This window comes from Pongo pygmaeus, chromosome 12 (assembly GCF_028885625.2).
Source record: "Pongo pygmaeus isolate AG05252 chromosome 12, NHGRI_mPonPyg2-v2.0_pri, whole genome shotgun sequence".
Taxonomy (NCBI): domain Eukaryota; kingdom Metazoa; phylum Chordata; class Mammalia; order Primates; family Hominidae; genus Pongo; species Pongo pygmaeus.
In genome coordinates, this window is record NC_072385.2 from 106,847,271 (window position 1) to 106,869,966 (window position 22,696).

General features: G+C 56.5%; 2 protein-coding genes across 5 annotated transcripts; both read right to left on the reverse strand.

The window, feature by feature from the left end:
• Positions 1-208: 208 nt before the first annotated feature.
• On the reverse strand, positions 209-14,213 carry KHK (ketohexokinase). 4 transcript variants are annotated; one of them, XM_054476153.2, is made up of 8 exons: positions 13,611-14,207; positions 8,484-8,600; positions 6,011-6,145; positions 4,137-4,209; positions 3,289-3,435; positions 1,683-1,771; positions 1,390-1,547; positions 209-1,302 (listed from the first exon to the last, which is right to left on the reverse strand). In XM_054476153.2, the coding sequence occupies exons 1-8, from the start codon at positions 13,700-13,702 to the stop codon at positions 1,217-1,219; spliced, it is 897 nt and encodes a 298-aa protein (XP_054332128.1). In that variant the 5' UTR covers positions 13,703-14,207; the 3' UTR covers positions 209-1,216. The 4 variants fall into 4 exon arrangements, with proteins under 4 accessions (XP_054332128.1, XP_054332129.1, XP_054332130.1 ...); XM_054476154.2 differs by lacking the exon at positions 6,011-6,145 and adding an exon at positions 6,337-6,471; XM_054476155.2 differs by lacking the exon at positions 6,011-6,145 and having other exon boundaries at positions 1,171-1,302; positions 13,611-14,205.
• A 361-nt stretch (positions 14,214-14,574) lies between these two features.
• Positions 14,575-22,419, reverse strand: EMILIN1 (elastin microfibril interfacer 1). The gene is made up of 8 exons (XM_054476104.2): positions 21,734-22,419; positions 20,692-20,811; positions 20,010-20,230; positions 16,978-18,906; positions 16,457-16,573; positions 15,980-15,997; positions 15,691-15,828; positions 14,575-15,300 (listed from the first exon to the last, which is right to left on the reverse strand). The coding sequence occupies exons 1-8, from the start codon at positions 21,901-21,903 to the stop codon at positions 14,963-14,965; spliced, it is 3,051 nt and encodes a 1,016-aa protein (XP_054332079.1). The 5' UTR covers positions 21,904-22,419; the 3' UTR covers positions 14,575-14,962.
• Positions 22,420-22,696: the final 277 nt, after the last annotated feature.

A 22,696-nucleotide genomic window follows, 5' to 3' on the forward strand; every position in this document is an offset into this window, starting at 1 on the left:
TGCTAGCCATGGCCGGCTGCAGAGGACCCAGTGAGGAAAACTCAGTCTATCCCTGGGCCCCAAACCTTCACCGGTTCCCCCTCACCTGGTGTTCAGACACCCTATGCTCTCCCGCAGCTCAGGGCAGGTGACCCCCATCACCCTGTGTCTGCCCCCCACCCCCAGTACTGTTAATCACCACTAGAACTTTTTGAGAGCCTCGTACACATCAGGCATCATGCTGGGCATTTTATATATGATTTTATCCTCACAATAATACTGTAGCCAAGCAGAATTGGCTCCATTTGACAGATGAAGAAATTGAGGCAGATTGTGTTAAGTGTTGTACCCTAAGGTGATATGCAGCAAATTAAATGGCAGATTTGAATCCAAATCTGTCTGACTCTAAAGCACTTTACATTATATGCTCTTTACATTATAACGCCTTACCCACCCTGTATTGGAGTTGGCCCCAATTCCAATATGTGTTCCAGATCCGACCTCCCTGAGGACAGCAACATCTGTATCCTGGGTCACATTTGTGGCTGAGGCACGCCCTTAATTCCAAGGTGGGCTCCAAGGGTGAGACTTTCAGGCTCTGGGGCAGTCAGCGGGAGGAGGTATTTTTGGACAATGAAGACCCCATCAAATCACAGGCTGGTGGGCAGGGCAGAGGAGGCGCACCCCTGCCCCCCACTGGCCTGTCAGTTTGGCTTAGCAGTGTGGACTCCCAGCTTCTGAGCTATGGAAATAGAGTCTGCACAACGCAGGACCCCGAAGAGCTCTCTCAGCTTCTTTGGCAGGTTCAATGGGTGTGGGGCACTGAGTGTCCTCCCCAGCCAGGGCAGAGCTGGTGGTAAGCCCAGGGCACTTCTTGCTGCTCTAGCCCAGGCAGCCCCTCCTCTGGGCCTGGGTGGAGAGATTAATTTGGGGAATGGACACAAAGAAGCAGGACTGGAGTCAGAGCCTCAGGAATGCCCAGCCAGAGCAGTTCAGACATTGAGGACAGAAGCTGCCAGGAGAAGCTGGCTCTGAGGAAGATTTATTTGCTCTGAGGCTCTACAGGGAGAGGCGTGTGGGGAACACAGGAGACAGGCAGAGTCCTCCCCATAGCCTGCATCTGTCCCCTGAGCAGGGCAACCTGGACGCCAGGCTGGATGGAGGGGAGAAGGCGATGCAGCCGCAATGGTAGTCTCCATGGTGTGCAGGGAGCCAGCACCTCCTGCCGCACCTGCTCTCACACGATGCCATCAAAGCCCTGTAGGCCACACTTCTTGCCGGCCACCTGGCACCCGAATCTGAGTGCTTCCTGCATGCTCCTCCCTGGAGGAGGAACAAGTAGCTAGGTCAGCCAGGTGTCTGGGGCAGGGACAGGTCCCAGTCCTTTTCCCCGCCTGCTGCCATACTAACCCTGGGAGAGGCTGAAGATGACGGAGGCATTGAAGGTATCTCCAGCTCCCAGGGTATCCACCACACGGGGTGGCGGGAAAGCATCCGAGTGGAACAATTTGCCATCAGGACCCAGGGCGTCAGCACCCTCCTCAGCCCAGGCACAGACAAGCACAGCCCTGCAAGACGGCTCCACTCAGCTGGGTGTTAGCCCACCCTGTCCCTGCAGCCATCCCCTTAACCCCAGGGCAGACCCCTGGAGTCCAGGCTCATCCTGTACCTTCTAGAGCCCCTTCCTGGCTTCCCCGGCTCACCCTTTCCTCACACGACCATACAAGCCCCTCAGGGCTGCTTCTGCTGACTGGAACCCCAAGTGCTTGGCCACATCTTTGCTGACAAACACCTGTGGGCAATGGAAGAGAAGCTGGTGGTCACTTCTAACTCGTCACTCACCAACAGCAGCCTGGCGTTGCCCCCATTACAACACGACTCCCTCAACATGTCCACATAGATCCCCAACATAGCATCTCACTGTCCCACGGGAACATGGTTTTCCTTTTTCTATTTTTTGTAAAGACAGGGTCTCCCTGAGGCTGGTCTCGAACTCCTGGCCCCATATGATCTTCCTGCCTCAGCCTCCCAAATTTCTGGGATTACAGGTGTGAGTCACTGCACCTGGCCAGAAGCACATTTTTATTGATGCTTATATATAATAGAATACAGCCTTGTAAATTGTGAAACAAAAGGCCTGGTCCGTTTGTTCTTGGATCAATGGATTGAAAACCCACAGAAAGCCTTGAGCGCCACCTTGGGGTGGAGTCTATCACCGCCGTGCTGGCTCCCCGGAGCAGTTTTGCTGGTTTTTCCCACAACTGTCCTCTAGGTATGGTTTCTTCATCTGGAAAACAAAGGGGCTCCCTCAACACTGTCTACACTTTAGAATCTCCAGAGAAAGTTTTGGTAAAAACAAAAAACACTGAAGACTTGGCTCTATCCCTGCCAATCAAAAACAAGATGGTGGGGCTCAGGCACTGCAATCCTCCTGCCTCAGCCTCCTGAGTGAGTAGCTGGGACTATGGGTGCACACCACCATGCCAGGAATTTTTTTTTTTTTTTGTATAGAGACAGGGTCTTGCCATCTTGAATGACTGGCTGAAGTGATCCTCCTGCATTGGCCTCCCAAGGTGCTGGGATTACAGGTATGAGTCACTGCTCTTGGCCTAATTTATTTTCATAGAGACAGGGGTCTTGCTATGTTGTCCAGGCTGGTCTTGGACTCCTGGCATCAAGCAATCCTCCTACCTCAGCTTCCCAAAGCGCTGGGATTACAAGTGTGAGCCACTGCACTTGGCCCGCATTCACATTTTTTAATATGCAGCCAAGGTTGAGGACCTTGGCTGGATGGTCTCTAACCAACTTCTGCTATGATGCTGGGATTACTTCCCAAATTCCATTTACATCCAGCCTTTTCAAAAACAGACTCATGCAAGTCTCCTTCCCACCCTCCTCTCACCCCTAGCAGCCCCCACAACCTGCCAGACACCCCTGAGTTGGAAGAAACCTCAGAGAACAGTTGTGTGCCCTCATTCTGCAGAGGAAAAGACTGGGGAGCCCCAGAGAGGAGATGCTTCCACACAGGCTTGCCCTGTGGCTATTTAAGCCCTACCCAAGCCCTCTGGGCATTCTTACACCTATGCACCCACCTGGGGTGGAGACATTCTACTCCTTGCTCACTGCTGAGGCCTACACTGGAGCCCAAGGCTAGGGGTCTACCTTTTTGCTTTAACCCCCATCCCCCATCTTCAAACACCACCAAACCAGGAACCACTATTCCGATTGTGGTAGAATAAAAGGACTCTGGCTCCCTTTAAGAACCAAATTAGCTGGAAGTGGCAAAGAGAGGCTGAATGGGGCACCTACCACGTCTCCGTAGCCAAACAGCTGGAAGAGCTCCTCTTGTGGCTTCTCCACCTCCACAGACACCCGGATCTTCTGCTCTGGAGGCTGCCTGGTGTTGTGTGTGTCTATCCGCTGCAGCATCTTCACCTGCTCCGATGCGTTCCGGCCCTGGGACACGACAGGGCAGCTCAGGACCGCTGGGCACTGCCTGGCCAATCTGCCTCATTTTTCCTGCCCCGCTGAAACTCTGGGTGAGGAGGGAGAGGGCCTCGGGAAGGCTGGGCTAGAATCCCATCCTAAATTACAAAATTCAGAGCTGTCGTGGACTTTGAAGACCTTATCAACCAGCTACTCTATTCCACAGATGAGAAGACTAAAGAATAAAAGAGACTGTGAAAGACCTACCATAGGTTAAATGATGGAGCTAGAACTCGGGACTTCTCAGGATTTCCTCCCACCCAGACTCCAAAACCTCTCTTGGAGTAAAGGCTCTAGTTCCCTTTATTTGGGAGCTGAGTCAGGCCCTGTCCTTCCTGCTTCCCCAGAGGTAATGGGTCAGGCTCTAAGCAGTCAGACGTCCGCCAGAGGCGGAGTTGGAGGCAGTGGGGCAGCCCGTAGCACAGAAAGCACAGGACTTTGCCTGGAGCCAGCTGTGCCTACGTTCTGCTGTGTGACCTTGAGTAAGTCACCTAATCTTTCTGGGCCTTAGTTTCCTCATCTGCAGACATAAGGAAGGATGGAGAGGGAATGAGGGGGTTGGATTCATTTATCTCTAAGGTACTTCATGATTCAAAGAAACCAAGGAGGCAGAACATGTGGAGGAGGCTGGCAGGTTGAGCCCCTCGAAACACAGGTAAGGCAGGGCTTACCTCAATGTGGATCCACTTGAACTGGGTCAGATCAACCTTCTCAAAGTCCGTAGCAGACACATCTGGCAGGCTCCTAGGTCACAGGATGGAAAAGACAGAGAAGAAGGAGCATGATGGGGTCAGCCAGAGCCAGGATCTCTGACTGGCAGCTGTGGACCCTGTACCTGCACTGCTGGCAGCATGACAGGAAGCTGGATCCACAGCACAGGATTCTCAGGCTCAGCTCCAGGGTGGTCCCTGTTACAGTCCGCTGGGGTGCCCCTTCCTGAGTTTGAGGTTGTGATTAAATTATCTCGGTAAACTGAACAGCAACATGTCAACTGGCCAGGTCTGTGTGCCTTGGAGACTGCATCTCCCAGAATGTACTGACAGCGCCAAGCCTACACTTCCCAGAATCCCTTGCAGCAGCACGCGGCCCCCACGGGCAGATCCCTAAGAAAGTATAAAGCCCACGACCCCTCTGGGCTGTCTGGTCCCCCTCACTTCTGGCGCCCCAGTGTTGGGGTTTACCTATGGCACCCCTGTCCTGCGTTTAGTAGCTCCCCGTTGCAACCCTGAGGTCCAAGTAGCACTTGAGGAAGAGTTTGTGTTTGGCTGGTTTAGGAAAGGAGACTCCGGATAGGGGTCTGCCTTGACCCTCCTAGGCCAGAGACCTCAACTCAGCCAACTTCCCCGCTCCACGTTCTGTAGCCAAGTCCTTCCACTTAACTATAGCTGTGTGACCTGCCCAGGCCTTTCGGAGGCAACTTCCACGTTGATAAATGGGGCCGAAACCCCCAGCCTCCTTGCAGGCTGCTGCAGTTGCAGGTAATGTGTGTCAATGTGCCTGGACTGAGGCCAGTGGACAATAAACATTTCTCCTCAGAGCTCCTCTCCTTAAATAGCTATGTTGTGTCCTTGATCAGGGTTACTATGGATTGTTGCTTAACAAGCATTTGACTAGGATTGCCCAATGTGAAGGTCACCTGTAGCACATGTGCCTGCCTACTCACTCACTGCACATATAAAGCCCAGGGATGGCTGCCCCCTCCTCCAGGTCCAGCAGTCACGCTGGGCAGTAGGGACAGCCCGAACCTCAGGGCTGCTGGGCTTGGGCCCTCTCAGCCGTAACAGTACCTGGCACATACTAGGTTCTTACTACACTAAACCTCTAAAATCCTGCAGGAGGGAGTCTGCGAGGGATAAGAAGTGTCTAGGCCCATGGGGCCTCTCTTGAGTGGCCTGGGACCCTGAAGGGAGGGATAGCCCCTTCCCCCAGGTCAGCACCATGTTAGATGACCCGATCTGCTGACCCAGTGTTCCCTTTCCCCTCCTTCAGCAATGGCTGTGAATGGTGTGTGGCATGTGTGGCCTGGCTTCATCATGCTGGAAACTTTGGGGGGCTGATCTCTTTTACACACCCAAACCCCAGCTCCTTGGTGTCATGCTGCAGGCTGGCAACTCTGGGGCTGACCCTGGAAATCCCAGTGGGCACCCCCCCAGCCCTTCTTAAGAAGGGTTGAATCCCATCTCCGACGCTTCTGTCCTGAGAACAGTTTCCCCGCACCCACACCCAAACTGATTTAATAATTATTAACGATTTAATAATTATGGAGGAATCATTTCATAAATTACATTTCATATAGGCCTGCCTGCCCTTCTTTGGTGTTGACCAAGGCCAAGTCACCAGGCACAGCAAAGCCCATCCCTTCCCACCTCACTTTTCCCCTAATTGAAAGCAATTAGGAAATCACTGGACATTTTGGCAGGGGAGCAATTTCTGGTACACAGAAGCCACAGAGGGGGGCAGTTGGGATGCCCATGGTGGCGAGTGAGGGAACTGATTGAGCCAACTGATTGGTGGGTTGTAGCAGGGCGAGGCCCAGGGGCCTTACGTGTCATGGAGCACAATGGTACGGTTGCCATTGGAGTTGTTGATGATGCAGCAGGAGCTGGGGGTGTCCCCCTTGCTCTGCCAGGCCACCTGAGACACGTCCACGCCCCGCCGCCTGAAGTCGGCCACCAGGAAGCTTAGGGTGGAGGCCGGGCCAGGAAAAGGGCAAGGAGACACAGATTAGACCCTGCAAGTGGTCTGGACCTCCAGCAGGAGTGGGGAGAGGGTGCTGGAGCACACGAGCCTCTAAGAGAAGAAGAGTCCTGTTCTGGGAGTTTTGGTGGCGGCGGCGGCAGCAGCTGGCAAGGCACAGACAGTTGTACAAACCTGTCATAGTATAGGATGGTGCGGCTACCACTGGCCTCGTTGATGATGACCGTGGCGATGGGGACGGAGCCTGTGGTCTGAAAGACCGTGTAGCGTAGGTCCACAGAATAGCGGCGGAGGTCATCCAGGACAAAACTGCCAGGGCGGAGTAACCCGAAGGGGGTGCAGTTCGACGAGGGTTTTGGGGACTGGAGGGTAGCTGGCAGGGCCACTAGGGACCCTGAAAGGCAGGGGTGCAAGCAAAGGGGGCTGGGAGAGAACTGGGAATCACAGTCTTGCCACATGCAGTGCAACAGGGCAGGAGATACAGGAGTGCAGAGCCTGGAGCTCAGAGAGAGAGACACTAAGGACCATCCTTTTAGGTCTTGGCTGAAGCATGCTCCGATCCTGACTCTGTTTTTTAGTCCAACTCAAGCTGGAAAGGATTTGCTCCTGTTTATAAAGCTAGACAGGACCCTAGAACCTGTACCCTGTTTGAACCAAACAGGTGGGGGCACCGTGGCTTGTTTCCTGCAATGCCCAAGCAGGATTAATAATTAATCTCCAAGGCAATACTTTGCCCCCAGCTGTCCTCCACAAGCTTATCCATGGTGCTGTCCTCTCTCAGTCCCTCCCAGTCCTAATGCTGTGATTCCTCTCACTCTCTGCCTGCCTCCAGGAGGCCCAGCCTGGAAGTGGTGCTGCTTTGGTGAGCCAGCTCACTGCTTTGTCCTCCTGCAGCCAGGTGAACCCTCCTGGGCAATCAGCTGGCTCCTCCGTGCCTGATGCCACTCAGTATGGGCCTGGTCCAGAACTCTCTCCTGGAATGCCCTCCATGCAGAGTGAGCCCAGGGGCAAGGACAAGGAGGTCAGCCCCAGCCCTTCCAGCCCTCTCTGGACATGTATTGTTATGTGCTGAAGAACTGGCGATTATGCCCAGCAGTCCAGCCACCATCCTGGCTTTTCTCACCTGGCCAGAGCCCACTTTCAGCAACACCAAAGCTGGATAATACAGATTTGCATAAAGATACCAAGTCAGGGCATCATCCCTTGACTTACAACTCCTTTAGTAGCTTTCCCAAAGCACTGGAAATATGGTTTGGTTTGCCAAATAACTTTCGCACCCCAGTGCCTGGGACATGGTAGGTGCTCTCTAAATGTTTGTCGAGCACATGGGGAGAATTCTGAATAAACCACCCATCGGCATGATTGCTATGTAGAGTCGGCCATCCTAAGCCAGAGCCACAGTCCTGCCTCTAGTTCAGAGGAAAGGAGCTATTAAAGAGGTTTAATGAGTCACCAGCCCTTGGCTCTGAGCCGTCTTGTCCCATCTCACAGGGCAGATTCTCTCCCTCTATTCTCTTCCTGCCAGTTCATCAAGGCAGGGAGTTTGGCTGTAGCTCAGGTGGTTGGACTCTGCCAGCAGCCCCCTTCAAACCAGGTTCAAAGGGCTGCCCTTCACAGGCCAGCAACCTGGCAGCCTGCCCCGGTGCCCACAGTGTGCAAAGTGTGGGCCTCACCTCCTGATAAGTGCTTGCTGAGTCAGCAGCGCCAGGGGTCAAAGGGCTCTGAGGTCCCTGCAGCAGCCAACATGGAGGGCGTGCATGAGCCATTTAGGGCTATAGCCCTGACAGCCGGGGAACTGGGAGGTGTGAGTTCTGAGCCCAGCTTTAGCATGTGGCTTCAGGGTGTCCTTGAACAGGGTACTGTCACTGCTTCAGTGAACAACAGGGACATGAGCACCAGCCCTGCCTCTCGACTGGGACAGAAACTGTGGGCCTGGACCCAGGGAAGGATGGGTACCATGTGTCCCTAACTGCCTTCTGCCTCAAGCATGGCCAGGATAAGGGACTTAAGGCAAAGGCAAATCCACCGCAGAGTCTGCAGGAAGCAAGGAAGGAGAAGGGAAGAGGCTGAAGCAGACTCCAGGAGTGTCCAGGAAACAAGCTGTGGCAAGGAAAGCTTCACAGAGGCAGCATCAGCCCCCGAACCGCAGAGGCCACGCCAAGGCAGGGCTGGGAGTCTGGTGCTCCGCCATGCCCCCTCCCCGCGTTTCTGCCGGACAGAACCCATTTCTAATCCCCCACCCGCCCAGGACGGATACATCCTTCTTCTCCCCCAACGGTGCAGGCAGGCCTTCCCCAGTGGGCTCTCCCTCCTGGACTTACTCAGCAACATGGCCAGGAGCCATTGAGCCCATGAAGGCACAGGGGGCTCCGAGCAGGGAGAGAACGGTGCAGGAGTTGGACGCGTTGCCTCCGCGCTGCCATCTCTGGGACAAACACCTGCAAAACACAGGGAGGGTCCCTGCAGCCCCAAGACTGTGATCCCAAGCACAGTCTCCTGTATAGGGGCCTACAGAATGTAACAGCTGGGGTCTCCTCTCAGAAAGCATCTAGGCCGCCGTCTCACTTTGTACCCGGGGCAGCCGAGGCCGGCCAAGGGAAGGAGCTTGGCTGAGAGCAGTGTCTACCTCCCCAGCCCAGGCTAAATTCAAGCTGACAGCAGTTCCTTTCAATATTTCCATCTGTTCCTAGGGCACCAGGAAACCACTCACTTGGGTCCATCACTATTCGAGAGACCCATTAACTCCAGGTCATCTCCTCCTCACCTTTCACCCCAGTCAGAGCTGCTCCAGAGGCTGCACCTTTGGCCTCCTCCTTGAGAGCTGGAGCAACTCCAAGGACCTCGGGGACTAAGTGCCTCTTCCCAAAGGTATCACATTTACACCTACCCCTGCGTTAGGAGTGTCTACTTCAATAGAAACTGCAGACCTATAAAATCAAACGAGTAAGACAGGACAGCAAACCTGGACATTGGTCGTTTAAGAAGTGGCAGCAGGGAGCACTTCTCCATCTTTACTAAAAATCAATCAAAAGGAAACTAACAAGACACCTGAAGGGCTTCATTGTCATCAGCAGCAAAAATGATAACTTTCACATAGAAGGTCAACGCACTGATCACCTCACAGTGTACTGGAGCCCAAATGAGAAATCATTAATGAATGTTATTACCTTTGAGGTAAGAATGGTGGTGTTATTTCTATTGTGCCAGTTCCAATAATAATAATAATTGTGGCAGTTTACAATAAAAGGAACAGTACCAAAGAACCATGAATTAAGAGAAAAAACTGAACCAGAATTTTTAGGCCAAAGCATATTTGTACACAAAACTTCAGTTTTGGGAAAAGGGGAGCATGATGTCATTAGAAAAAAATGATAGTAGGCCAGGCATGGTGGCTCATGCCTATAATCCCAGCCCTTTGGGAGGCCAAAGCAGGAGGATCACTTGAGCCCAGAAGTTCGAGACCAGCCTGGGCAACCAAAGGGAGCTCTTGTCTCTAAAAAAAAAAATTAAAAATTAGCTGGGTATGGTGGTGCATACCCGTGGTCCTAGCTACTCAGGAGGCTGAAGTTGGGGGAGCGTATGAGCCCGGGAGGTTTAGGCTGTGGTGAGCCATGATACTGCACTCCAGCCTGGGTGGCAGAGTGACATCTTGTCTCAAAAACAACAATAACAACAATGACAAAGGATAGTAATTTTTTTGTTTTTTTGAGACAGAGTCACTCTGTCACCCAGGCTGGAGTGCAATGGCATGATCATGGTTCACTGCAGCCTCAACCTCCCCAGCTCAACTGATCCCCCGACCTCAGTCTCCCAAGTAGCTGGGATTATAGGTGTGCATCACCATGCCCCGCTAATTTACAAAAATTTTTTGTAGAGATGGCATCTCCTTATGTTGCCCAGGCTGGTCCCGAACTCCTCGGCTAAAGCGATCCTCCTGCCTTGGCCTCCCAAAGTGCTGGGTTTATAGGTATGAGCCACTGCACCCAGCTGGTCAAAGATTTTCAAGCTGGCCGGGCGCGGTGGCTCACGCCCATAATCCCAGCACTTTGGGAGGCTGAGGCGGGTGGATCACGAGGTCAGGAGTTCAAGACCAGCCTGGCCAAGATGGTGAAACCGTGTCTCTACTAAAAATACAAAAATGAGCCGGGTGTGATGGCAGGTGCCTGTAATCCCTGCTACTTGGGAGACTGAGGCAGGAGAATCATTTGAACCCAGAGGGTAGAGGTTGCAGTTAGCCGAGATCATGCCACTGCACTCCAGCCTGGGTGACAGAGTAAGACTCTGTCTCCAAAAAAAAAAAAAAAAAGAAAGAAAGAAAAAAGAAAAAAAAAGATTTTCAAGCTGAGCTTTACAGCTTTACAGAAATTTTTAAGAAAAGATATGAAAAGAAAGGAGGAATCTTGAGGGATCTGACTTGATCAATAATTAAGGACAAAACTGATGTGGGAACCCCATTTCCTGACTCCAAAGCCATTGCTATTTACTCCGTATTTTAAAACTAAAAGTAGTTAGGCCCAAGCATTGAGGTTTCTAAGAAAGGATATATAATTTTACTCTGGGGAAACCCTTCAAAGTCACACTGATATTTCCTGTGCCGAAATGCTCAGCTAAAGGCTGGGTGTGGTGGCTCACACCTGTAATCTCAGCACTTTGGGAGGCTGAGGCAGGCGGATCGCCTGATGTCAGGAGTTTGAGACCATCCTGACCAACATGGAGAAACCCCACCTCTACTGAAAGTACAAAATTAGTCAGGTGTGGTGGCACATGCCTGTAATCCCAGCTACTCGGGACGCTGAGGCAGGAGAATCGCTTGAACTCTGGAGGCAGAGGTTGCAGTGAGCCAAGATCACACCATTGCACTCCAACCTGGGCAACAAGAGTGAAACTCCATCTCAAAAAATAAAAAAAAGGACACGTCCCAGGGGTCTGGCTGAGCTCCAGGTGGCGGCTCCCGAGAGTCCCCAACTGCCTGTCAAGCACAGAGACCCTGGGACAGGTGGGGCTGAGACACCCAGGAAGGACTGGGTCCCCACTCGGATGTGCTCCTCTGGGAGGCACAACAGTTCAGGAGCCAGGCTGCAGGGAACCAGGGCCATGCGGCTGCGGGGGAGGCACGGCCTGGAGTGCAGGGAGCATGATGGACATGGGAAGGGGCCCTTTAGAGAAGTGCCTCACTCAGTGCCCACCTTCAGAACCTGCCCCATCAGTGTGGGTGTTGGCAGGACCTCCTTCTCCTACCTTCCCGACAGAATTAAGCTGAGAGGAAATGGGACTTCAGCTCTGACAGAAAGAGGCGCTGAGTCTTTCCCCAGGCTCTCCACGGTCCTTGGAGAACCTGTGGCCCTGGAATTTGCACTGTTCCCCTGAGATGAACCCAACTCCTCACTGAGTGCCATGTCCTGCGGCTGCCTCGACCTTGCACAGTGGGTTAGGTCTACACAGTGGCATGCCCGTGCCCCTTCCCCACTGTCCCTGCACCCCTGGCAAGGGGCCCTAACCTCTGGCAAACCAAAGCAAAGGGTCAACTCCAAGAGATGGTCAGCAGCAAAGGGACAGGGTATACAGGAGATGACAGAGGGCAGGGACCCTGGACTCCACACTAGGAGACTTGAGCTGCAGCTGCCGCTGTGCCACCATTTAACTCCGTGGCCTTAGAAAAAACATCTCCAAATCTTCAGCTTCCTTATCTATATAAAGGATTTCACTGATCTTTACACAGTTCCCATGGGCTGCTGGGAGGAGAGTATAAAATAATATATGTGATGGTGCTTTGTGGCCCCAAAGCCTGAGGAGTGTTGGGGTCTCTCACCTCAGTTAGCCTCGCAGCCATCAGCACTGTCGTGTCTTTGTGGAGTTCAGTCTTGAACTGCCTCTTATCCAGTTCTTAGCTGGGACAACTGATATAGCCCAGGAGCAATTCTCAGTGTTCTAAGCACTCACTGACTGCACCAAGAGAAAGCTAGTGTCCCGCCCCGCAGAAATGCCTTCACAGCATTACAGTGTAACGGTGGGGCACTTATCAAGAGGAAATACAAGTACCAATAAGCCGGGTGTGGTGGCTCATGCCTGTAATCCCAGCACTTTGGGGGACTGAGACGGGCAGATCACTTGAGATCAGAAGTTTGAGACCAGCATGGCCAACATGTCTCTACAAAGAAAAGCCCTGTCTCTACAAAAGAAAAAAAAAAAATTAGTGGGGCATGCTGGCATACGCCTGTAATCCCAGCTACCCAGGAGGTTGAGGCAGGAAAATCACTTGAATCCAGGAGGTGGAGGTTGCAGTGAGCCAAGATCATGCCACTGCATTCCAGCCTGGGCAACAGAGCGAGATTCCGTCTCAAAAAGAAAAAGAACCAACAAATTGGCTGGGTGCAGTGGCTCACACCTGTAATCCCAGCACTTTGAGAGGCCAAAGCAGGAGGACTACTTGAGCCCAGGAGCCCAAGACCACCCTGATCAATATAGTGAGAATCCATCCCTATACAAAGTTTAAAATACAGCTGGGATGGTGGCATGCATGTGTGGTCCCAGCTACTCAGGAGGCTGAGGTGGGAGGATCACTTGAGTCTGGAGGTCAAGGCTGCAGTGAGCATGGTTGCACCACTGCACTCCAGCCTGGACGACAGAATGAGACCCTGTCTCAAAAAAAAAAAAAAAAAAAAAACCAACAAGTGACTCTTTAGTTTCTAGCAGACAACTGAGAAAGATGTTTTCCACTACTAAACGGTGTTCATTGACCTTTGTGAAAAGGACTTCTGGTAAACTCCTCTTGGAATTTAGCACCAGGAAAAAGCTTGCCAGGGCTCACGAACCAGCTCTATCCATACATAACCAATGGCATCTCATGTTTGCCTCCAGTGCCAGCAAGCCCTGAGCTATAATCGAAGCTCAAATACCATGGTCTTAAATGTTCTCCAACAGTTTAACTGTACATACTTTTTACCGTAATTTTTACCGTAAGCTACCTCAAATCTTTCTCAGAAATAGGTGCGAGATATGTGTGATAAATAAGTTAGAAGTAAATGTTGATGAGAGGCAAGTGCATAGGCTTGGGGTTTAAAAAGAAGCAGCAGAAGCAGGAAATGGGTCCTGCACCTTGGTAGCTGTGTGCCCCTGGATAAGCCCCTTCGTCTCTGAATCTACACTTGCTTATCAGTAAAATGGAGATCCTGATGCCTGACACCTGACACCTGACAGCTGATGCCTGAGTTGAAATGGAAATTGGCTAACACGATGCTATTAAATCCTGGGTCTTATTAAAGGCCTCAATTCCTTCGTCTCTTCTCTCATGCTGGGAGCCCCCCAGGATTCCCGGGTAGAGGGCGCGGGTCCGGCCTTGAAGCCGGGCTCTCAGGGCCTCACTGCGGGGTCTCTGCAGCCTCAGTCGCTGGCACAAATGCTGGACTGCAGCAGCCCCTGGGGTCCCCTAGGGACCTGGGCGCCCCTACCTTATCTCCGAGTCCTCCTTAGGGTACTTGTCCACCAGGCTGATGACGTCAAGCACTACTAGCCCCACGCAAAGGATCTGCTTCTCTTCCATGAGGCTGCTCCCAGAGCTTCCTGCCTGCCCGGCTGACGGGGTTCCTCCCGGCCTCTGCCTCTTATCCAGGAGGATGGCGTCCCCGCTCCCAGCTGCCCTGGCTCCTCCTCCGCGTGGGAGCTCCTCCTCCAGGGAGCCACCTGCAGCGGCCAGGGGTGCAGGGAACGAAAGGAGCAGGGCCCTTGCTCCCGACACCCGAAGACCCGAGCTGATCTGGGAAAGCCAACCCAGAGGTCTTGGTCCCCGGTCTTCCCGTAGCAGGTTGCCTGGGCCTGCAGATGGCAACGCCTCCCACCTCTCAGCCTTAGTTTCCTCGCTTGTCAGATGTACTCGGAGCTGATGCAAACCTTTTTAAAGCGCGGCTGAGCGATCCCGAGAATGCAAAGAGAAAATGCGCTGGAAATGCGCTACTTGCCCCGCCCTCTGCTGCACCTGCGTCTCCGACTCCCGACCCTGGACCCGCGAGGTAGAGCTGGGCCTCGCATCTGCAGCCCTGCCTGAAGCCCGCGGTCGCGGCTGCCCCGCCCCGCCCCGCCCCGCCCCGCCCCGCCCCGGTTAGTCCCAGCCGAGGCCACGCCTCCTTCGCGGAGCAGCGGGACCCGCCGGGTGGGCGGCAGCCTCACGTGGCGGGAACGCCGAGCGCCCCCTGGCGGACGCCGGCGAAACGGGCGTGACACGGGGGAGATGTCGCAGGAGCAGGGCGGGCGCCGCTTGCTGCCTGAGCCAACCCCGAGCCGCCCCGAGCCGGGCGGAGGCGGCGAGCGCAGTGCGGAATCCGGGGTCCCCTCCGGAGGCCGTCGTCTCTCCCGCCCCGTGCCCTGTGCACGCCCGGCAGCCCCCGACCCCGTACCGTAGCAGAACGGTTCGTTTAGTTTTTTTTAGAAAAACCAAGTGTCTTTATTCCTGGATCGTTTAGTACGGCGGTGGGCGGCGCCCGCGCGGGGGAGCCTGGAGCCCAGGGAATCGGCCTGGAGGGCCAGTGGAGGGAGTGGAGGGTGCGAGGATCGGCTCCTCCGCAGGCCGGCCCTGGAGGGGATCTTGGGGGATCGCGCCAGGCCAAAAGTCTGCATGGGCGGCCCCGAGCCTCCCTGAGCCGGCGCGCCCCGGGCGTGGGGAGAGGCCGCTCTGGGCGCGGTGCCGCTGCGGGCCCGGGTGCGGCGCTCGCCCAGGGCTGGGTGCCCCGTCTCAGGCGAGATCCCAGGAGCCCGCCGACCCCGCTGTCTCTTCAGCCGGCGTAGACACGTCGGGCGGGACCCCAGTCTATGCGTGTTCAAGCTCTGGGTCCCCATAGAGCAGGGCCCCGCTGAAGATAGTGAGCGGCTCCTCCGAGTGCGCCAGCTGCCCCATGACCAGGTCGACACAGACCGTGTCCCCGGCCTGCAGCGGCAGGATGAGGCTGAAGACGCCCAGGGTGCCCGGGCTGGGCTGGCTCTCGGCCACCGGCTTATTCTCCAGGCCCTCAGGCTCGTAGCCGCCGGAGTCTACGCGGGCCACGCCCTGGTTGGAGCGGGACAGCACGGCCTCCACTTTTTCGTGCCGGTGCCCAGTCAGCACCGCGCTCAGCAAGTAGCGTCCAGCCAGTGGCGCTGTGAACACGCCTGGGGACAAGGATAGCAGTCAGGGGTGCCAGGGAAGCTCCGGGGAGCGCACCAGAACTCCTGGACTGAGGAGGGACCCGCTGGGTCTTTTCCCCTCACTGGAATGTAAGCGGCAGGGAACTGGGGGCTTTGTTCACTATGCATTCCCAGCACCTAAAACAGTGCCTGGGCAGGAGCAGGCCCCAGTAGAGATATGCTGAATGAATGAATGAATGAATGACTACTTCTTCTCCCCACTGGCTGAGAATGAATAAATGAAGAAAGAGCCGGGGTCTCCCCAAATCAGAGAATGAAAAGATTCACACTGTCGGAAGAGGCAAGAATGGGAAGATATCACTGCACACCTCACCCATTTCTCCAACCGTTCAACCCAGCCCCTCCCAGGCCTACCTGTCTCTGGATCATAATAGCCTCCATCATTGAGCAGGACTCTGTCGAAGGGGACCGTGCCTGGTTCAGACCGGGGCAAACTCAGGGCAGCTGAAAATGCCACTCGGGGCACAGGGGCTGCTGGTGCCCCCTCCACTCCTGAGCGGAAAGGGTGGATGTTAAAGGGGATGCTCAGGGCAGAGTGCCAGCCCCCTTCCCCTGCTGGATCCCCAGCCCAGGGCTGCCCAAGGACCTCCATCCTCCAACCCCTAGTCACTTCTCCCTCCAGAATCAAATGAAAGGCACTCACCCTGTTCACCTTGAGGACCTGTGAGAAGAGGAAAGGGAGCAGTGAGAAATAAAGCAGCTCTCACTAAGTCACTCAGCAAACATCTGCTGAGGCTCTCCTGTTGTGCTGGGTGCTACGTGGACTTCAAAGCAGGAATTGGGGTATCAAGAAAAACAGGAATAGGTAGGGTCCGTTCTGTTCAACTGCTGGGCCATCCTAGCCTTTCACACCCCAGACAGCTATAATAGACTCAGCTTTAGTCTCCAGTACTGCAGTGGGGCCAACATTATCCGTTAGCCTCCTAATACCCATTAACCAAACACAATGACTATCACAGTTCCTCCTCACTTTCCTCTGATTTTCCCTTATCAGTCAGGTAGTAACCAATTCCCCTTGTCAAGTTCAGAGTGGAATGTCAAGCCTGGGGCTGCCAGCGGGGGTCAGGGTTGGAGGGGGCAGTGGCAACCCTGACTGCAGCAAGGGTCTCAGTGCACATACCTGGTGGCCCGATGGGCCCCTCTTGCCCGTCCTTGCCTGGCGATCCTGGAGGTCCAGCAGGGCCTGGGGGTCCCTGCAGCCCAGGAGGCCCTGGGGGCCCAGCCTCTCCCGCAGGCCCTACAGTGACAAAATTGAGTTGAAGGAGGGCCATAAAAGGAGTTTCCAATGGGTAAGGAAGGTGAGTGGTGGCTTCATGAACAGGGAGAAGATGAATGGAACAGGTGGAGCTTTGCAGGCTGAGGGGGCGACGGGGTCCCTTGCTGCATATGCTGGATCCCTGGCTGGCAGAGCAACATCCTCTCTCCACCCACAGGCCTAGTGAGCAGCCAGAGGGAGGGCGGGGAGCTAGGACCTTGCATCATCTGTTGCAGGCAAACTATAATGCCCGGAATAGTGGCTGGGGCTGCAATTCATGCTGGGAAAAGCGAGGAGAAAGCAGATGAGTTGGAAGCTGGGCCGGGGGAGGGGGAAGAAAAATAAGGGGCTTGAAAGGGGTCCCCTCATGCCTTTTGTCCCCTCACCAGTGAGGTCCTTCAGGCTGAGCTGGTGCAGACGGTCCTCCAGGAGCTGCAGGGAGCTGTTAAGGGCACCCAGCCGCCTGCCCAGGCCCGCCTGTCCCCCGACCAGCTTCTCCAGCAGGGCTGCCTGCGTCTGGCTGGTGGTGTTGGTTTCCCGTAGCCCAGCCCAGAGCCCAGCCACGTGTCTGGAAAGGCCCTCGCGCAGGCCCTGCAGTCCCCCAGCCACAGTGTCCAACCGTTCACAGACACCCTCAAGACGGCCCAATCGCCCCTCTAAGCTGGGGCACTGGCCGGCCTGTGCCTGTCCCTCCTCTAGGCCTCGGAAGCGCTCCTCACTCTCCGTAGCATGCTCTGTGGCCTCCTGCTGCAGCCTGTTAATCTCAGAAATGATGCGGTCCTTGGTTGCCCCCAGGTCAGCCAGATCAGCGCCCTGGCCCTCCACAGTGGTCTGGAGCTCATTCAGTGAGTCATTGAGGGAGCTGAAGGTGAGAATAACCTCAGAGAGCTCTCCTTGCAGGGCCTGCAGGGCTGAGCCTGAGCTGCCCCCAAACACGCTGAAGCCGTCCAGGGGCCCACGGCTTGGGCCCCCAACACCTGGACCAGCCCCAGGACCCCGAGGAGGCAACAGGGGGCAGGAGCAGCGCTCCACACCATCCCGAAGGCGGCCTAGTTCCTCTTGGACTCCACCACAGGCCCCACAGCCCTCATCCCCATGGGCCTGCAGCAGCCCCTCCAGTTGGCCTAGCCGGGCCGCAGTGAGATTCAGCCGTAGTGTGAACTCTGCAGCTGTCTCATCCTGGGCATCCACACGATCCTGGAGCCGGCCCACAACCCCTTGTAATCCCTCCAGCGTGGCCTGCCGGGCCTCCCCTGCCGCTTCCACCGTGTGCAGGCCAGAGCCCACCAGCCGCAGCTGCCCCTCACTGTCCAGCACCCTGCGCTCCAAGGCACTGAGGATCTCACTGACCTGAGAGTCCTGCTCCCCAGGGGCCCCAGAGCAGAGCTGCCCGCATGCCTGCATGGCCCCTGCCACCTGCTCCTCCAACAGATCCAACCGCCCCCCCAGCTCCCCGCTCACATTGGCCAGCAGCCCCCCCAACTGCTCTAGTCGGCCCCGGGCAGCAGGCAGCCAGTGGCCCAGCCCCCCAGGAGCCCCAGGCCAGCTCTCCTCCTGCTCCGCCGAGGGGCCCAGGGTGGAGTTGAAGCGGTCCTCCAGGCGAGACAGGCGGGAGGCCAAGCTGGTGTAGCCTGGGGGGTGGCCCCCCTGCCCTGCGGCTCCTCCCAGCTCTGTGCCTCGCCGCCCACTCAGCACTGTCACTGAGCCGGCCACGACATCCAGCCTGCGCTCCAGCTCTGCCAGTCGCCGGCCCAGCTCTGGAGAGCAGCATTCCTGAGGCGGCCTGCGGCCCACGGCCAGCCCGGCGAGGTGCCGTTGCCGCTCCTCCACTGAGGCCAACAGCTTCTCCATCGCTCGCAGCCGCTCCCTGTCCTCCTGCTGCTGCCGGCGGAAGCCATCTAGCCCGGCCAGGCACACGGAGCAGGACTCCTGCAACCGCTGCTCCAGCTGCCGCAGCAGCTCCTCACTGGGGCCCGGAGGGGCTGAGGCTGGGGCTGGGGCCCTGCTGCCCCCACTGCTGCTGCCGCCGCCGTGATGGTTGTTGAGGTGACCCAGCTCCTGGTCATGGGTGGAGACGCGGGTGTCCAGGAGCTGCAGCTGGTGCTGGATCTCATTGAGGGTTTCATGCACCCCAGGGCGGGCAGCCGCGTCAGCTGGCTGCTGCCTCCCGTTGAAGGCCGTCTCCACAGCCCTCTGCACATCCTCTGCCAGGCGCCCGCTCAGTCCTTGCAGGACTCCCCGCAGGCCTTGCAGCTCCTTGGTCAGGCTCTGCACCTGTTCCTCCAGCTGCTGCACTTTCTCTGACTCCCCAGGACCTGAGGAGAGGGGAAGGCAGAAGGCAGAGGGGCTGGACCCCAGAGATCAAGGCCCCTGCTCACCCCAGCTCCACCAAGGGTCAGATGCCCAGGCTAGCTCTGCCTCTCCTTTGGGTGATTTTGGCAAGAGGAAAAAAAGGAAACTCCATTCACTGAATGCCTCTAGGCCAAATATGAACCATGGCTCTGTTCTTCAATAACTCCCCTGGGGAGACACCATGAACTCTTCCCATCATATAGGCTGGGAAACTGGACCAGAGATATTAGGTGCCTGGCCATGGAGCACAGGTTTAATAAATGGCAGTGCTAAGTTTCAAACCCAGACCATCTATCCAGCCCTCAGGTCCATGTCCTTTCCACCTGCCCAGCGTGCCTCTTAACTTCTTGGAAACTCTTTCCTCTTCTGTGAAACGATAATGACACTCTTCTGTCATGGGGCTGTCAAGAGGGGCGAAATGGGAGTGTAGGGAGGCACTTTGGATGCCACAACAGTAGCTACCACTGGGTGACACTTCCCTGCAACACCACGGGGACAAAGAAGAGGCTCTGTGGACGGTGAAAGTTGGCCAGGAGTTCCTGTTTGCATAATTATAGTACGGCTATCTCGGGGCAGGGAAACAGCACATCCGGTGTGCAGCACGCAGGAGGGAAGGCAAGCCATGGGAACTGCTGCATGCTGGGACCTGTGGTCTCCAGAGGCCACGGAGGGGTCTGGGATCTGTAGTCAGGTGCAATGCATGCTAGGATTTGTAGTCTCAACTGTCTGTCCCCACGGACCAAGCTTCTCAAAGGAATGCCCCTTTCTCCTGCAGCTGTTTGAAGGATCTTGGCCACATGTGGGCGTGTGCGAGCACCTTCTCTTTCTTGGCCTTCTTTTTCTCAGTCTCTCCATCTTTTGCACGCTCTCTCTCTCTCTCACAGACAGACACACACACACACACACACACACGGGCAGGGAATCTCTGCGATCTCACTAACCCTTCTGCCCCTCTTCTCTCTGACATGGAGCACGGGGGACTCCCCCAGCAGCCTGGCCCCACATTTCCCATTGCATCGGATCACCGTTTGGAACTTGCCGCCCTCGCAGCAGCTCCCACACTCACCTTCTCCCCCCAGTCCACTGAGGGGGCTGCCTGCACTGGAGCCAGAGAGGTTGGGGCGAGCAGGCGGGGGCAGGGGCCGTGGTGTGGAAGACGCAGGCCCCAGCGCTGGAGCGGGACTCTCAGCACAGTCATCGCCCCCATAACCCTGACAGCACCTCCACTCCATGTCAGTCACTGTCTTGTAGGCCACACGGTAGCGAGGGCGGAGGAAGCGGCGGTACCTGGCAGAGGCAGAAGGAGGCCTCTTTATTCCTCCCTGTACTGTCAGTGACCCTGGTCCCTGTCCTCAGGGGTGGGCAGTTGCTGGTGGGCATGGCCTGTCCCTCAGGCTGGGTCCCTCTTACTGTCCAACATGTGGCCTTGCTCAGCTGACAGCTGTCAGCTTTTTGGCCAAGGGTTAAATCCCTGCTCTTCCTTCCCTTGCCCTGTGCTGGAACCTTGAACTCCTCTGCTTGAGCCTGAGCCATCCCAGAGAAGGCATCTGGGGCTGGCGCGTGAGGCAGGTTTGCCCGCAGTCTCCCACCAGCCAAACTGTTGTCTCAGTATCTCCTCAAAATGGCTGTGACCCTAGCCCCTGTCCTGCCCTCGCTCCCTGCTTCATACAGACTCCCTGAATCAGCCACCCACCATCTGCCCTCACCCAGTTCCCACCAAGGGCCCGTTCCCCGGCCCTGGGACTCACATGATGCTTTGGGGACACTGGGGCTGGCCCCAGGCACAGGGCTGGTACTTGACATATGTCTCCACTCCATCCTCAAGGACACAGCTCACTGTCCGCGTCACCACATAAGCACACCAGTTCCTGTAGGTACAACCCCCTCTGGGTCCAAGGACCAAAGATACATGCCCTGGAGGAGGGCCCAGGGGCTACCAGAGAGGCTGAGGAAGGCTCCAAAGATGCAGAGCCCTTGGGGATCAGTGAGAGCAAGGGCTTTGGCACGGCCACCCTCCCTATCCCCCACGCTTTCCTGTGTAGCAGGAGCAGATAAAGATTTTTCAAGATGGGGAGAGGCGCAGAATGGAAAACCACAGAGCAGTCAATCCTCATGGCGGTGGGGTCCCAGGGAGCCTCTGAATGTACACAATCATGTGTGTCCCTTTCTGGGCCCGTCTCAGTCCCCAGTTTGGCATGTCGTGTGCACATAGCCAGCCCGGGCCCTGTGGGTGATCTGAACACTGGCTTCCACCCCACCCCTCTGGGAGAGGACGGGCAGGCCAGCTCGGGGTTAAGTAGAGAATAAGCCATTGATGAGCCTGCCTCTCTTGGGGATTGCAGTTCTATACTCCTGGCCCCATTCATGCCGGCCTCTGATCTGTGTCTGGCTGGAGGGCTGGAGGGAACAGAGCTGGAGTGGTGTCAGAATTATGGATTACTGGATGGGGCCAAGGGAGCCCTAGAAGGGGACAAAAGTTCTCCCTGAGGCTCTGGGGCTGGGATACAGAGGGCAGCTGGCAGGAAGGCCTGGCCCACTCCCCTCAGGGCAGCTTCCCTGGGGCATGTGGGAGTGCACCCCCTAGGTGACCCAGGGAACATATGTGTTCAGGGGGTCCTGGAAAAGACCCTGTGAGAAGGTGGGCATGTGAGGAGCCACCTGATGGATGGGCTTCTCACTCCCCCTCTGCCCTGCATTAGCGGACACAGCCTATGGCAGACAGCCAGGCGGAGGTGGCATTCTGACCCCTTTCTCACCACCCAAGCCTCAGGCTGGGACCCAGACTCTTACCTGTGGCGGCTGGCTGGCCGGGGGGCAATCTGGGCCTGGGGACCCCCGGGGCTGAGGGCCCCACTGGACCCTGTGTAGAGGCTGAAACCTCGAGGAGGGTAGCTGGCGGCCCCTGCAGCTGCGGTCAGCAGGCAGCAGAGGTAGCAGCTCCAGAGGGTGCGGGGGGCCATGGCGGGGGCGCTCCACAGTGGCCCTCAGAGACTCATCCCGCCCAGCTACTGGCGCCTCTGCCGGCCCCGGGGATGCTGCTGCTCCACAGGACAGCCCGAGCCCGTCCCGTCCGTCCCAGCTTCCTGCCGACAGCCCCCAGCCACACGTCTTCTCCTTGGCTGCCTGGACTGACCCCTCTCCCCTCCTCTTTCCTCCTCAGCTCCTGTCCGTCCCCGCTCGGTTCCTTCCGCTCTCCTCTTCACTTCTGAGGGGGTTTGTTCTCTGTGCCCCCTCTGGCCTCCCGCGCCTGGTCCCTGCCCGTCTCAGGAGCTGCGTCTCAGAAGTTGCGTCCTGGGCGTCCGCTCCCTCGTCCCAGCTGGCCCTCTTCTGGTCTCCCTGTCCTCTTTCCCTGATGACCAGATCCTGGGGGTGACAGGGCTTTGCCCCTGTGGCTGTTCGGAGGCGCGAGAGTGGCTGTGGGGCGGGCCCTGGCCTCCTCCTCCCTGCTGGCTCCCCTCCCTTCCCCCCTGTCTGGCTGGCGGTCTGGCCTCCCCCTTCCTCCCCCCACCTCTCCAACCATCGTGCGCCACATCTGCTTCTTGTTAACTCCGGGAAAGAGGGAAAAAAAAAGGAAAAACAGAAATGTGGAGTTGCCGCCGGGCTTGAGGCCAGCCTCTCAGATGGGCCACATGGAGCCAGGGCCGAAGCTGGGAAGGAGGCCCAGGGCTGGTCACTCCGACTGGGAACGAGAGCCAGAGCCGCAGCTCCCCTGGGGCTGGAGCAGGCCTCCCCTGGGGGAGAGGGCCCCAGAGA

Coding starts and splice junctions, on each gene's coding strand:
- EMILIN1 (XM_054476104.2), bottom strand. CDS start 21,903: ATGGCCCCCCGCACCCTCTGGAGCTGCTACCTCTGCTGCCTGCTGACC. Junction 20,812..21,733: donor CGGCCAGCCAGCCGCCACAG/GTAAGAGTCTGG, acceptor TTGTACCTACAG/GAACTGGTGTGCTTATGTGG. Junction 18,907..20,009: donor CAGTGGACTGGGGGGAGAAG/GTGAGTGTGGGA, acceptor CCCTCTCCTCAG/GTCCTGGGGAGTCAGAGAAA.
- KHK (XM_054476153.2), bottom strand. CDS start 13,702: ATGGAAGAGAAGCAGATCCTTTGCGTGGGGCTAGTAGTGCTTGACGTC. Junction 6,146..8,483: donor GCTCCTGGCCATGTTGCTGA/GTAAGTCCAGGA, acceptor CTCCACCCTAAG/CTTCCTGGTGGCCGACTTCA. Junction 1,548..1,682: donor TATGGTCGTGTGAGGAAAGG/GTGAGCCGGGGA, acceptor GCCGTCTTGCAG/GGCTGTGCTTGTCTGTGCCT.